At 34.8% G+C, this 12,421-nt stretch overlaps 1 protein-coding gene across 2 annotated transcripts in view; it reads left to right on the top strand.

The window, feature by feature from the left end:
• ITCH (itchy E3 ubiquitin protein ligase) overlaps window positions 1-12,421 on the top strand; it is a 34,801-nt gene that overhangs the window by 15,038 nt on the left and 7,342 nt on the right. For both annotated transcript variants that reach the window (XM_009318647.1, XM_009318646.1), the window contains exons 9-17: window positions 977-1,151; window positions 2,133-2,199; window positions 4,111-4,195; window positions 5,569-5,697; window positions 6,364-6,436; window positions 7,418-7,489; window positions 9,570-9,658; window positions 10,330-10,489; window positions 10,759-10,892. In XM_009318647.1, coding sequence (XP_009316922.1) covers window positions 977-1,151; window positions 2,133-2,199; window positions 4,111-4,195; window positions 5,569-5,697; window positions 6,364-6,436; window positions 7,418-7,489; window positions 9,570-9,658; window positions 10,330-10,489; window positions 10,759-10,892 — 984 coding nt within the window. The remainder of the gene's footprint in view (window positions 1-976; window positions 1,152-2,132; window positions 2,200-4,110; window positions 4,196-5,568; window positions 5,698-6,363; window positions 6,437-7,417; window positions 7,490-9,569; window positions 9,659-10,329; window positions 10,490-10,758; window positions 10,893-12,421) is intronic.

The following is a 12,421-nucleotide window of genomic DNA, read 5'->3' as shown; positions in this document are numbered from 1 at the left end:
GGAATGCCCTTGATTATCTCTTTATCCTGAGGTTACTGTTTGCAGGCCTTTGATCTTGTCTCAGGGTTCCCAGCTGCTAATTTACTATGTTCTTATGAAACAGCTTTGGTTATCAGGCTTTTCCAGCTGCTAGCATCAGAACAGCCAGTGATGTTAGTCTCTACGTGGAAGCGATGTTCATATTTGTTCTATGTTTCTTATTTTTTAAAAAATGTAAGAAAAATGTAAGAATTATTCTGTTGCACTTCATTCATACTCAAGTGGTTCACACACTCCTCAGAATTACAAAGTAAAAACGTGGGATAGTAAAGAGAACTTGATACTAAAGAACAAAAACTGGCAGACAGTCTCATAAAGGGAACCCACCTGTCATACTCTATTTTGAACTCTTTGAGAGGATTGACTAGTGTATTAAATTTATTCAGAACGGTAGTGTTTTCACTCAAGTTTTGTAAATAGTACTGATTTAATATGAACTGAAAATAATAAAAAAAATCCCAACCCAAAACCAAACCAAACCAAAAAAAACAAACCAAAACCCAATGCCCACATCTTCGTTTTCTGCCAAATTATTGTGCCAAATTAGGGTGTGAGGAAATCTTGTACAGGGGTTTTGCTGTCTTTTTAGGAGAAACCAGCAGACTATTGTCTTATGGGTTGGGTGGCATAAATGCAGTAATGACAGTATAGTATTGACAGTGGTTTGTGTAGCTCTTAAACTATTTCAGACAATCCTGAAAGTACAGTAAATGGAATGAGTCTGACTTGGTATAGTATGCAACAAAGCAAACGTGAGTCTCCTCGAATAATTTTAGGTCTTACATAGTTTTAATGGAGGGTAAGAGGAGAAAAATATGTCTGCAGATGAGCCTATGCTTTATATCCACTTCCAACATACTGCCTGTTTGCCTAAAAGTGCTTCTGAGCCCTTAAAATTGTGTGTTACTGAGAACTGTTGCTTGTAATTTTTTTAAAGCTGGGAGAGACGCGTGGACAACATGGGGAGAATTTATTATGTTGACCACTTCACTAGAACAACAACATGGCAGAGACCAACATTAGAGTCTGTCCGAAATTATGAGCAGTGGCAGCTTCAGCGCAGTCAGCTTCAAGGAGCTATGCAGCAATTTAATCAGAGATTCATATATGGGGTAAGGAATATAATGATGACTATAAAGATTAAGTAAGAGAGGTATCTTTTTCAAATTTTCAACTCTTTAATCTCTCTTCTGCATATTGAAAGTATATATGTATTTGGGTTTTGGGCATGCTTGTGGGTGACTTTTCCCCATAAAGATACCAGACTTTGTATGGTTTATTCTTTATGATAATATAGTATCTTTGTGTGTGTAGCGTGGCAGGAAGTAATAATTGGTAACCTTAGTTCATGTCCTTGCAATGACTGCAGGCAGCACATGCAGTGTAATGGTTTTTTATTTGTCAGCTGAATATAGGTGGTGTTCTTTGATAAAATTTATGTACAATATTGATAAAAGCCATTGGTTCAAAACAAACTACAGCTTAGTAATAAGCTGGTTTATTTGTATTGCATCTTGTATTGGCTTGCCAAAGACCTGGAAGGTAAGCAAGCTCACAGGACATGTATTTCTGCTTTGGGTAGAACGAAATACGCACAATGAATGTTATGAAAGCAGGGAAATTGAAAATAATCTTTCCAGAATTTTAAATCCATTGTTTACCTCTGAATAGTAGACTTTAGATAACTCCAACTCATGCTACTAGTTTATCAAGAATGGTGTAGGTTCTAAATTTGCCATATGTGTAGAGAATAAAAATGGACCTCATAAATGGTGGCAGGGAGAACTGTACTGAATGCAGGAATGAAGTGGTTTGCGTTCTGATTGTTTTTGGTGCTACTGTACTAATTTTTCTTCTGCGTAGGCAAGGGCACTAAACAAAGAATAATTATTTTCTTGGCACTGTAGATAATTAAGCATGCCAAGGTCTGTAAAACAGGCCTTCTCTGTGGAGAAAAATAAATTGTTGGCATCTTTGCTTATATGTAACTTCAACAAAAATACATTTACTTCAATAATTCATGATGGCTATGGTAGAACATCTGGAAAGCAAATGACTAGTCATTAATGCACCATTTGATTTGTGACTTGCAGAACCAGGACTTTTCATCCACACAGAACAAAGAGTTTGATCCACTTGGCCCTCTGCCACATGGATGGGGTAAGACTGACTTGAAAATGTTTCATAATGCAATGTAATTAAACATTAAAGTATACTTCTCACAAATTATTTTGTCAGCTGTTCTAGGCTATTTTTTTAAAAATGAAAATCTGTATTAAATATCTTTTAAAATTAAATTTCATCAAATGTGCTGTTAAAACAGAGTCCTGACAAGGATGTGCAGTTTCAAAGTAGATTAGAAACTACGAAGTATTCTGGTTTACTCCCTGTAACTATCACAATAGCTTCTTTCACACTGTCATCCTTTTTTTACCACTTTCATTAGGCAGGATTCCCCCCCACCATGCCATTCCTGCCAAATCAGACTCCAAATCCCCTCTAAATCAGACTGCCAAATCCCTCTCCAAGCCAATTCTTGGAGAGTTTTGTTGGTCTGAAAATGTTTTTTTTATAATGACAACTAACCACTTCTTGACTTGCCCCTCTCCCTGGAATAAATTTGTTTTTGTACTTTACAGGGTTAACAATTTACAATTAATATAATTGGGGGGGATTACAAAAATGTAAGTGTAAAACCAATTGCTGGTGTGACTATCAAGCAGATACAAGAATTCAAGTTTCATGATGCATAGGCAAAGTTCTCAGATTGTGTAATTTTAAAGCAAGTAATTACTTGGCAGAGTTAGACCTGGACTTTTGGCTCGTCTGTTTTTCAAACATAACTATTTGGATTTTAGTTCTGGTATTGATGCAATTTCATGCCATAGAATTGTTGTTCCTCACACTTGTGCTTTGTTGCATTACATATGTAACATTTCAAAGAAAGTTCTTTAGGCTGGCATTGCCAAGGCAACAACAAAACTGAGTTTCCACATCGTGTTGAATTCTGCTATCAGTGTAACTCTCATAGACAAGTGTCTGCTTCCAGACTCCTCTTGTAAACTGAAGCTTTTTACCTGTGGTAGTCGGACTTTGGCCTGTTTTTATAATTTGTATTCTATATTCTGTATTTCTTTTGCAACACTAAATAAAAATTGCATAAAGAGCTGCAAAATGGTACAGAAGACCAAGCCGGGGCATTTATCATAAGCTTTGTTCAATCATGGGCATACATTAAACTATCTGAGAGAAAATATAAATGTGTTTTCTTGGAAACTGCATTGATCATTTTTTATTCCCTGCTCATAATTTGAATATGAAGCCCTTGTACTTTCTTGATAATTGTGTATACATCTGTTACCTATTTTGTGTTTACTGTCTGTATTGCTTGTAATGTATGTCGCAATAATCAAAGCAGCTGGAATTTCCTGTGGAGAAAACAGCTTACACTATTTCTTCCTTCCAATTAATTTTTTCCTACAATTGAAAAATAAATAGCATAGTAAAGGATGTTAAGACGGAAATTTCAACTTCATCAATATTTTAATCCATACAAATTTTTAACTTGCAAAAATAATGAAAAACCTTTCTAAAAAAGTGCAAACAGTAGGCCAATAGATCTAGTGAAGGTAAATCTCCTGTGATGAGCTACTTCCTTCACGCAAATGTTTATATTGTTGTTATGATGCCCAGAATCTCTCTTGTGGTCAGGATTGTTGGTATAGGCAGTGCAGGTAGAGATAGCTGAACTTCTCAGGGTAAGAATTGAGATACAAAGAACTTACCTATGAACACTATTAAGTGCAGCTTTTCACTGAGGGTTGGTGATGGTGCAGTTTTGTCTGGCTATTAGCAGTCAGTAGTATTAAGACAGGTTCCTGTTTGTGAGTAGCCTATTAAGGAATAATGTCAATGAAAGTGAAAAGATGTTAAGTCAAAGGAGGTACAGAGAAACCTGAAGACAGTAGAGGCTGTGGTGGGGTCTGTTGATTGATTTTATTTATTTTATTTGATGTAGTCTCAGCAATACATTAAGCAGGTACTGAAATTTTTCCTTTTGCATCTTTTCAGAAAAGAGAACTGACAGCAATGGCAGAGTGTATTTTGTCAATCACAACACACGAATCACTCAGTGGGAGGATCCCAGGAGTCAGGGGTAAGAAATCAGTTGCAGCTTCATGTAAGTCTGGAATGAAAATGTAACAAAGTAGTGAGACTGAGAGCTAGGAAATGCTGCTCACAGCTCCTACACAAAGTTCAGACAGCCCATTAAAATATTAAAAGGTACTAGCCAAAATGGAACCTAGTAATAGTACAATTACCAGGAAAGTCTTGGTCAACAGCAATAAGTTCATTCCCAGAACAGCTCCTACTCTTTTTATAAAAAAGACACGCATGTCTAAACATTTGTATCACTGGGGGAGGGAGGAATTTCTTTCACAGGGTGATGGGGTAGTGCAGAGGATCCTGAATAAGAATTTGATTATTTCCTAGACAGTCAATAGGTAAGAAACAGAAAGAAGACAAACTTGAAAAACTGCAGCACCCCTCCTCACACCTTTCAAAAAAGGGGGGGGGGGGGGAAGAGACAGACAGAAAGAGAACTCGAGGCACTACTAAAAGTAATGGGAGTGCTGTTTATTTCTGTCTCTGGTCACTCTGACTCTGAGGTAGGGAATGTAGGCAGGAAACTGAGGGTGAAGGGTGTTCAGTCCCAACTCCTCTTGTTTGAGCTGAAAATTTCCATTTGGTGAAGCAACTTCATCTGTCCTCTATAGAGCAGGGGTAAGAGGAGGGGGAGTGGAATAGTGTAGAGGGGTAATAGCTGTAGCCAGAGATGACTTTTCCATCCCAGTCATGTCTGCAGCAGCTGACTGTGTGGAGAACACTATTACTCTTAATACAACCCAACAACAAAATGTGCTGGCTTCACAGCTAGAAATGTGGTCCTGCAATGTAGTTCTATGGAGGGAAGTCACTCTGAGAGCACTTTGGAGTGATACTACTCAGGTCTTCCAAATACATTGAGATCTCTCTTTGTTTATACTAAAATTGAGTTGGAAGTTGTCGAAAAATTATACAAGATCAGTATTTGCATTTTCTTTTATTTTTGTCATTCTGAAACTCTTAAGTTTTTGGCTACTGTGATTATACGTGAGGTACCAAAAGCTACTTATTAAAATCATGTCAGTTTTCAAGTTAAAAACTAATAATTAGAAGATAAAATTCTGTTGTTTAAGTGGAGGAAACATTGATAAACTTTGCTTACATTTTTCCCTTGTTTCTACTTGCCATCATTCCAGGTAGTGCAGCCAAATGAGCTAATGTTTATTAAAACAGTCATTTTGGTCTAATTGAGAGCTGATATGAAAATTTAAGAGGAAAAAAAAGGCAGAATAAATATTGAATGTAAAGTTTCTCAAGCCATAGTTTTTCTAGATCTGCCAAAAATTTTACTGTCTCAGGTATTGTTCAATTGACTTAATGTATTAAGTTGATCAGTTACCATATATTTTCTTGTCTCCATAGCCAATTAAATGAGAAACCCTTACCAGAGGGCTGGGAAATGCGATTTACTGTGGATGGTATTCCATATTTTGTGGATCACAACAGAAGAACCACTACATATATAGATCCCCGCACGGGCAAGTCTGCTCTGTAAGTGTTTTTAACATTATACTAAGTTTTCAAAAGTGAAATTTAGCATGCGTCATTTTTGCAAGTTGTTTTTTTTCCTCTTCGCACATTTTTTTATGCAGAAAGTTTTACATGTAGTAATGCTTCTTAATTTTCTGGTTTTTTTCATCCACTGATAACTGTCCCTGAAGAAGGCAGTGTTTTGAACACTTCAGAATCCTTCTTGCCAAGTAGTATATAAGATTTGAGGGTAATGGAGGAGCTTCATCAGTACGGTTGATGACCAGATCAATTCCTTCCAGTTAGTAGTCTTTCTTTTTAAAACTACACTCAGACCTTTCTTTCTTTGATTTTTTAGGAACCAGAATGGAGTTAAAACCAGAATTTAACTCCCAACTTAAATTAACTGAATATCATTCCATCCTTATTGTTACAATCTTTTTTACAGTTAATAATCAGATACTGTTTAAAAAGTACTGTGTATGCACTCCACAATTTACAAAGGAAGATTTTTTTTTTTGGTTTAAAAACAAGAAAATTACACCTCAAAATAAAAAAATGTGAATAAGAATCTTCCAACTCAATAGCCAACTAAATCATACAACTATATAACTAATACATTTGCAGGCTTTTACTTCAATTACAAAAACACTTTTGAAATTCATTTTTTTTCTCCTTTGGTTCCAGAGACAATGGCCCCCAGATAGCTTATGTGCGTGATTTCAAGGCAAAAGTCCATTATTTCAGATTCTGGTGTCAGGTACGGATTCATTTCTTGGGAATATTTGTTTGCATTTTTGGGTTTTGCTTACATGCTTTAAATGAACTCTTCAATGCCTTGCAAGTAAAGGTAATCAAACTACTTCAAGGTTAAATGTGAGTTAAATTAGGAGGGAGTAAATAGAAGACTTGTATAAACTCAGTAAGCTTTAAAGCTAGGTAAGCTATGGCTTTAAAACTTTTCAGAATAAAGGGAAACATCAGTATAGCTACTTTTTTTTTTTTTAAGCGGTGGGTTTCAGCATAGTGTTTTCAGTCTGCTGTTAATAAGGGAATATATGGAGGCACAGTATTTTTATAGTTAATACAAGATCTACTTTCTGCACAAATACATACTTCCGGAAAAAAATGCAGGGTATTTGACACAAACATGCATGTCTAAACATGGAAGAATATACTGTGTTGCATGTTAGTGTGCTCTAACGTAATACCAAATTCTGGTGTGTCAGTCTTGGTCCTCTAACCTCTTATGTATATCAAAAGATTAAGTAACTTGGTGTTTAGGAAAAAGTCTTAGGTTTAAAAGTTCCAGTTTTCAAGAGTCAATGAATTATCTTTTGAAAAATAGCGGAGAGACTAGCCTAATTTTTCACTTTTAATTTTGTGCATAATAACCTGAATTTTCTAATTTTTTATTAAATTCTGGGGTAGAAAGCCTTGCTGACTTAGAATATGTTATTGATCTTAACGTTTTCTGATGTCTTATAAGAGTACAGTATTTGAACCTGTTCTAAGCAGGATCTGGAGGCATGTATATCTCACTCTAGATACAAATTGCTTCCAATACTGGTTCTTGGAGTAAATTACAATTCAAATATCTTGATTACTGGGATTTTTTTATATGGATTACTGAAATTCAACTGTACCTCTTGAAACAATACATATAACAAATAACAGTCCAAACTCAGTATTAGAAACTTTAAGTGATTGTACATTTCACCTTTAAAAAATTTCATTTCAGCAACTGGCAATGCCCCAACACATAAAGATTACAGTCAGCAGAAAAACATTATTCGAGGACTCATTTCAACAGGTATTGTATTAAAACATGTTAGTAGTGGGCATGAAAAGTTGAGTTGATTAAATTTATTGTCATCTGTCATTCTTGATCCTTTGACGTCTTGCTAATGTTATATTAAGTGAGACTTAACGAAAAAATACTAGTTTAATAGTTAGGATACATTCATACTTGTATATTAAAAGATCATGCTAAAATGTGAAGTTCTGGCTCTAAAGACTGATTCATCTGACAGAGAAGGTGAATTTTATTTTTTATTTTTCCTCAGAGTTCTTTAAAATCTGAGTTAATTTTGAGGGGAGCGCTGTGGCAGAGCAGCTGCCCAGTCTCAGGAAGTTTTCATGTTGCGCTTATGTTTGTTGGCACGTTTTTCCTAACAGTGTGTTATATAAGCATGGGCTATGTACCAAAATACATTAAGTTGATCTTAGTCTGGGTGTTATGGGTCTTTAAATAAGTAATGAAATGGTTAAGAAAACCCAAAAATTATTAATTGTATTTAGATTATTAGTAGCAAAATTCTTGTTAATGCCTATAGACCTAAACCATGGTTAAAATTTGTTCATATACAATATTTTCAAGTGCTTTTGAATTTTACTTTTACTTTTTGAATGTTCATTGTGGCAATAAATCACTCCCATTGCTTGTTAAATTGAAGCCAAAAGCAGCTCTTCGTCAGTCTAGTAAGATACATAGAAACAGGCTTGGAAGTGCATGGAACAATTCCTCTTGGCAGATAGTCCTCTTGGCCACTTCTGTATTTTTCTGACTTAAGAAAACGCAGACCTTATCGAAGAAGATAGGAACTTTTAGCTTCCTCTGTACCTAGCTGAACTTTTTTAATCTTCCTATATGTCTTCAGGCTTCATTTCTTGCAGGAACTATCACAGATGTGTCAAGTCAAGAAATTTGAACAAATAGAATAGTATGTTTTGAGACAAAAATATTCTTAAATAAGGATTAATGCTTTCTTGTTCAAATTACTATAAACTGGCTTAGCAGAGGCAACAAAGTGCAGTTGGCTAGTCTTTTCTTTTGGAACAGTGATGTCTTCAAATAAAAGGGGTTAGAAGGGACAACATAAATCCTGTAACTGAAAGTTAGCTCCAGCCTTATTTCTGAAATTGCACTTGGTCCTTTTACAGTAACTGTAGAGGTAATAAAATTATACTGTACTGGAAAGAATCAAGAGAGAGATTATGTAATTATGTACAAATCAGCAAACCTAGGTTTCCGTAGTAAAACAGGGTGCCTTATCAATAATTTAGATTACATAATTGCAAAGACCTGAGTTAATTTTCTATACTTGTTAATCATTCATCATTTTCAGATATCTCTGGGGTTATAAAATTTTTTGTGATGATTACTACAGACATCTAGGAGAGAATTTAAAATGCAAATCTTGACCCAAATTCTGTGCCTCTCATTGCAAACAAAAACTTCAGGTTCTTAGACACACACAAGTGTTATGTGAAATTTCTTTATGTAAACCTCCGACAGTTGACCAAATCAGCATAATTACAAATTTGGTCATTGTATTAACACCAGCACTAGTAAAGTTCCTTAACATCTACTTCTTCCTAACTTTTAAAAAACAAACCAGATAGATTTTTATTATCCTCTTTAGGCGATGAAGCAGTAAAATGAAAAAATGTATAATGTATGTTTATTATTGTTTTGTTCCTAATTTATTTCTTTGAGTCCTTGATCATGTCTCTTCATTACTTGTAACCGGGATACCATTCAGTATGGTATTCAACAAATATCAAATTTACTCACTTTGGGCCCATTAACTATTGGCTGGATTTCTGTCATATACTTATAGACAGGCTGCTCACCTAAGTATCCCGAGTCTTTAATTTCAGAATGATTATTTCTTTTTCTTTTACATCTTTTACTTTTTAATCTATGGAAATAGGTTTGCACTAATGCTTCAGATTCCATGAATATTCCGTAAGCCGGTACTTCACATACTCAGTTCATTTTATGGTCTGAATTACTAAATGCTATATTGCTTGATAGCAAATAGTAATAAGTCTAGCCAGTGCTTATAGCTGTTTTCTTAAAAAGAATTGATTGTTTTTCTTTTACTAAGATAATGAGCTTCAGCCCTCAGGATCTACGGAGACGTTTATGGGTTATTTTTCCTGGTGAAGAAGGCTTAGATTACGGAGGTGTTGCAAGGTAAACTAAACTGAAATGGCAATCTTTTTCTGCAAGTTGTTGGTGTGAAAACTTCCCCAAAGTAGATACTTAAACTGCAATGCTTTCAAAATATTAGTGAAGTTTATTCCTTATCTTTCCTTGGAATATCTGAGGAAGACAGTTCCTTAAGATGTATGCATGTCGTAAAACTGTATAAAATTATTTTCAGTTCGCATTAGGAATTACTTTCATCGTCTCAGTGATTAAAGAGATTGCACAGTTTACTGAACTACAGTAAGCCTTCGGCACAACCGTTAATACCAAAAGTAGAGGTTTATTGAAAAAGTGAATAGAAATCTACTTTCAAGTCAAAAGTCTTTACTGGAATGTAACAGAGAAGTGCATGTATTAATTAGCATTCCCTAAAACCCTGAAGTTTAAATCAGTGGTAGACTTTTAATCTGCTCATTTAGATAAGGGTGGTGTTTTATACAAACCACTGACAGTTGTGTATCATTGTAACTTTGCATATTAATTTGTAATTTGTGTTAGTTTCAATTTGGTTTCAGTTTGGTCTAGCATACTTTCTGGTAAAGAAGTCAGATTGACTACCTATGTGCCAACAAGTTCTGAAGTCAATGTGAGTTAGCTAAAGTAATTTCTAATTTAATTTATTTTGAAATGTGTTTTTATTGTTTGTGTGATTTCAGGGAATGGTTCTTTCTATTGTCACATGAAGTTTTGAACCCAATGTATTGCCTGTTTGAATATGCAGGGAAAGATAACTACTGCTTACAGATAAACCCAGCCTCTTATATTAATCCAGACCATCTGAAATACTTCCGATTCATTGGAAGATTCATTGCCATGGTAAGTTCAAAAGTAGAAGGAGGTTCTCTCATGTAATTTTCCTATAAATAAATATTGTACCATCAGATGGATAATTAAACAAATAATTTTTGAGTTGAAACTATTATCGGGTGTTTGGATGTAACTACTGTTGGTATAAGTTAATTCAGCATATTAGCAGTTACTATATTTTTTGGCTGTCAGATTTCATTGGTACAAAGTACAGAATGTTGTCATATTAAGTATTCAATCATCCTTTGCATTATTTTGTCTGTTTTCATGTTCTTCAGGCTTTGTTCCATGGGAAATTCATTGACACTGGTTTCTCTCTGCCGTTCTATAAACGTATCCTAAACAAGCCAGTAGGACTCAAGGATTTAGAATCTGTTGACCCAGAGTTTTACAACTCTCTCATCTGGGTAAAGTGAGTTTGACTTGATCTTGTTCTTAAAATAGCAATACAATGTTTTTGATTTTCACTTATGCCAGGAAGTAGGTGTAAATTTATTACTAAAAACCCCACTGGAAAGTATAATGTATCAATTGCACAGCAGTACTGGAATTTTTACTGTAATTTTAGATACACAAATAATAATTTGATAATGCAAAAGCCCTTCTGGTTCATTGAATATTCCGCACAACATCTTGCATTCCAGTTTTGCTGTTTTTTAATAAATCTAGCTAGACATTATACAGATGTGGCAGTCTTGAACACTGTTACAAATAAAATGGCTTGAGTAAATTCCACTGAAACTTTTCAGATAACTGATTAAAAGAAATCAATGTTTCTCTCTCTAGTACCTGGTTTAGTTAGAAAACATAAAAAGTTTAGTGCTACAATAAGATGACTTTAACAAATGTAGATTATTATTTACTATCACATAATTCTTCTGTTAGTCATACCTCAAATTTGACTTAAAGGTTAATATTGAAGGTTTAATGCTTTAAAGAAGTTAATGCTCCTGTATTTTTCTAGCTGTCCTTGATTTTTTGCTCCAAGCTGAATGATTCAAGACCATTCCTACATATCGCCTTCCATGTACGCATTGTCAGTCCTCTGTCTATTCAACACTCACGCTCTTTTCGAGTCCTCCTTCTCCACTCCTTTGCAGATTCCTCTCCAGAGAGCAGCAAGTAAAAAGGATCGGGTGTTTGTAGACCATAATTATTTTGGAATTATGTGTTTAAAATATTTTAAGAAATAATTTAAAAAACCCCTTAGATCTAAAGCATTGTAATTCTGTACTTATTTTATAATAGCAGGGCTCCAGGATGTTGTAGTCAATGGTTGATGTGCACCATTTGTTTCCGTAACACAGGTGATTTTCCTTTCCCAGCAGTTTAAAAAAAAAAAAAATTTTTTTTCCTCACCAAAAAAGCAAATTCTACAACTTTCAGGAAGCTTTCAGTAGTTTTGAATTTCTTGGTACTTCTATCAGGTGGCCATTTTTCTCATTCCCACAATTTTGAAAATTTCACACAATCATTGAGTTTGGAAGGGGACCTCTAGAGGTCATCTAGTCAAACCTCTGCTCAAACTGAGCTAGAGCGGGTATCTTTCATTTTAAAAGGAAGGGGTGATTTTATTTCATCATCCATCTATCTGAAGCCTTCCCTCCTCATCTGAGATTTCATGCAATAGCTTGTATTTTGGAAAGATCAAGTTCAGGAGCACTGTTGCATCACGGTGCTAGATAAACCACAGCGATGTTTTCAAGACTGACATTTTTGTGTTACGGTTCAGTCTTGATTTTGCACTTTATTTGGGGGGAAAATTGTCATCAAAACTTCTGTATATGCAGGTGATTCTTCACTTTACAGAATCACATATCAACATACAAATTACAGTATTGTACCTGTTAGTCTCCTGGCTATTAATGCCTATAAAGAGAACAGAGTTTATTTGAGCAACGTTTGTTGGCTACAGATTCTTCTTATGTTGAAATTTCCAAG

The sequence above is a fragment of the Pygoscelis adeliae genome, unplaced genomic scaffold (assembly GCF_000699105.1).
Source record: "Pygoscelis adeliae isolate BGI_AS28 unplaced genomic scaffold, ASM69910v1 Scaffold72, whole genome shotgun sequence".
In the NCBI taxonomy this organism is placed as follows: Eukaryota; Metazoa; Chordata; class Aves; order Sphenisciformes; family Spheniscidae; genus Pygoscelis; species Pygoscelis adeliae.
Note: the sequence above shows the minus strand (reverse complement) of the source record. Positions and strands in the feature narration are given on the sequence as shown.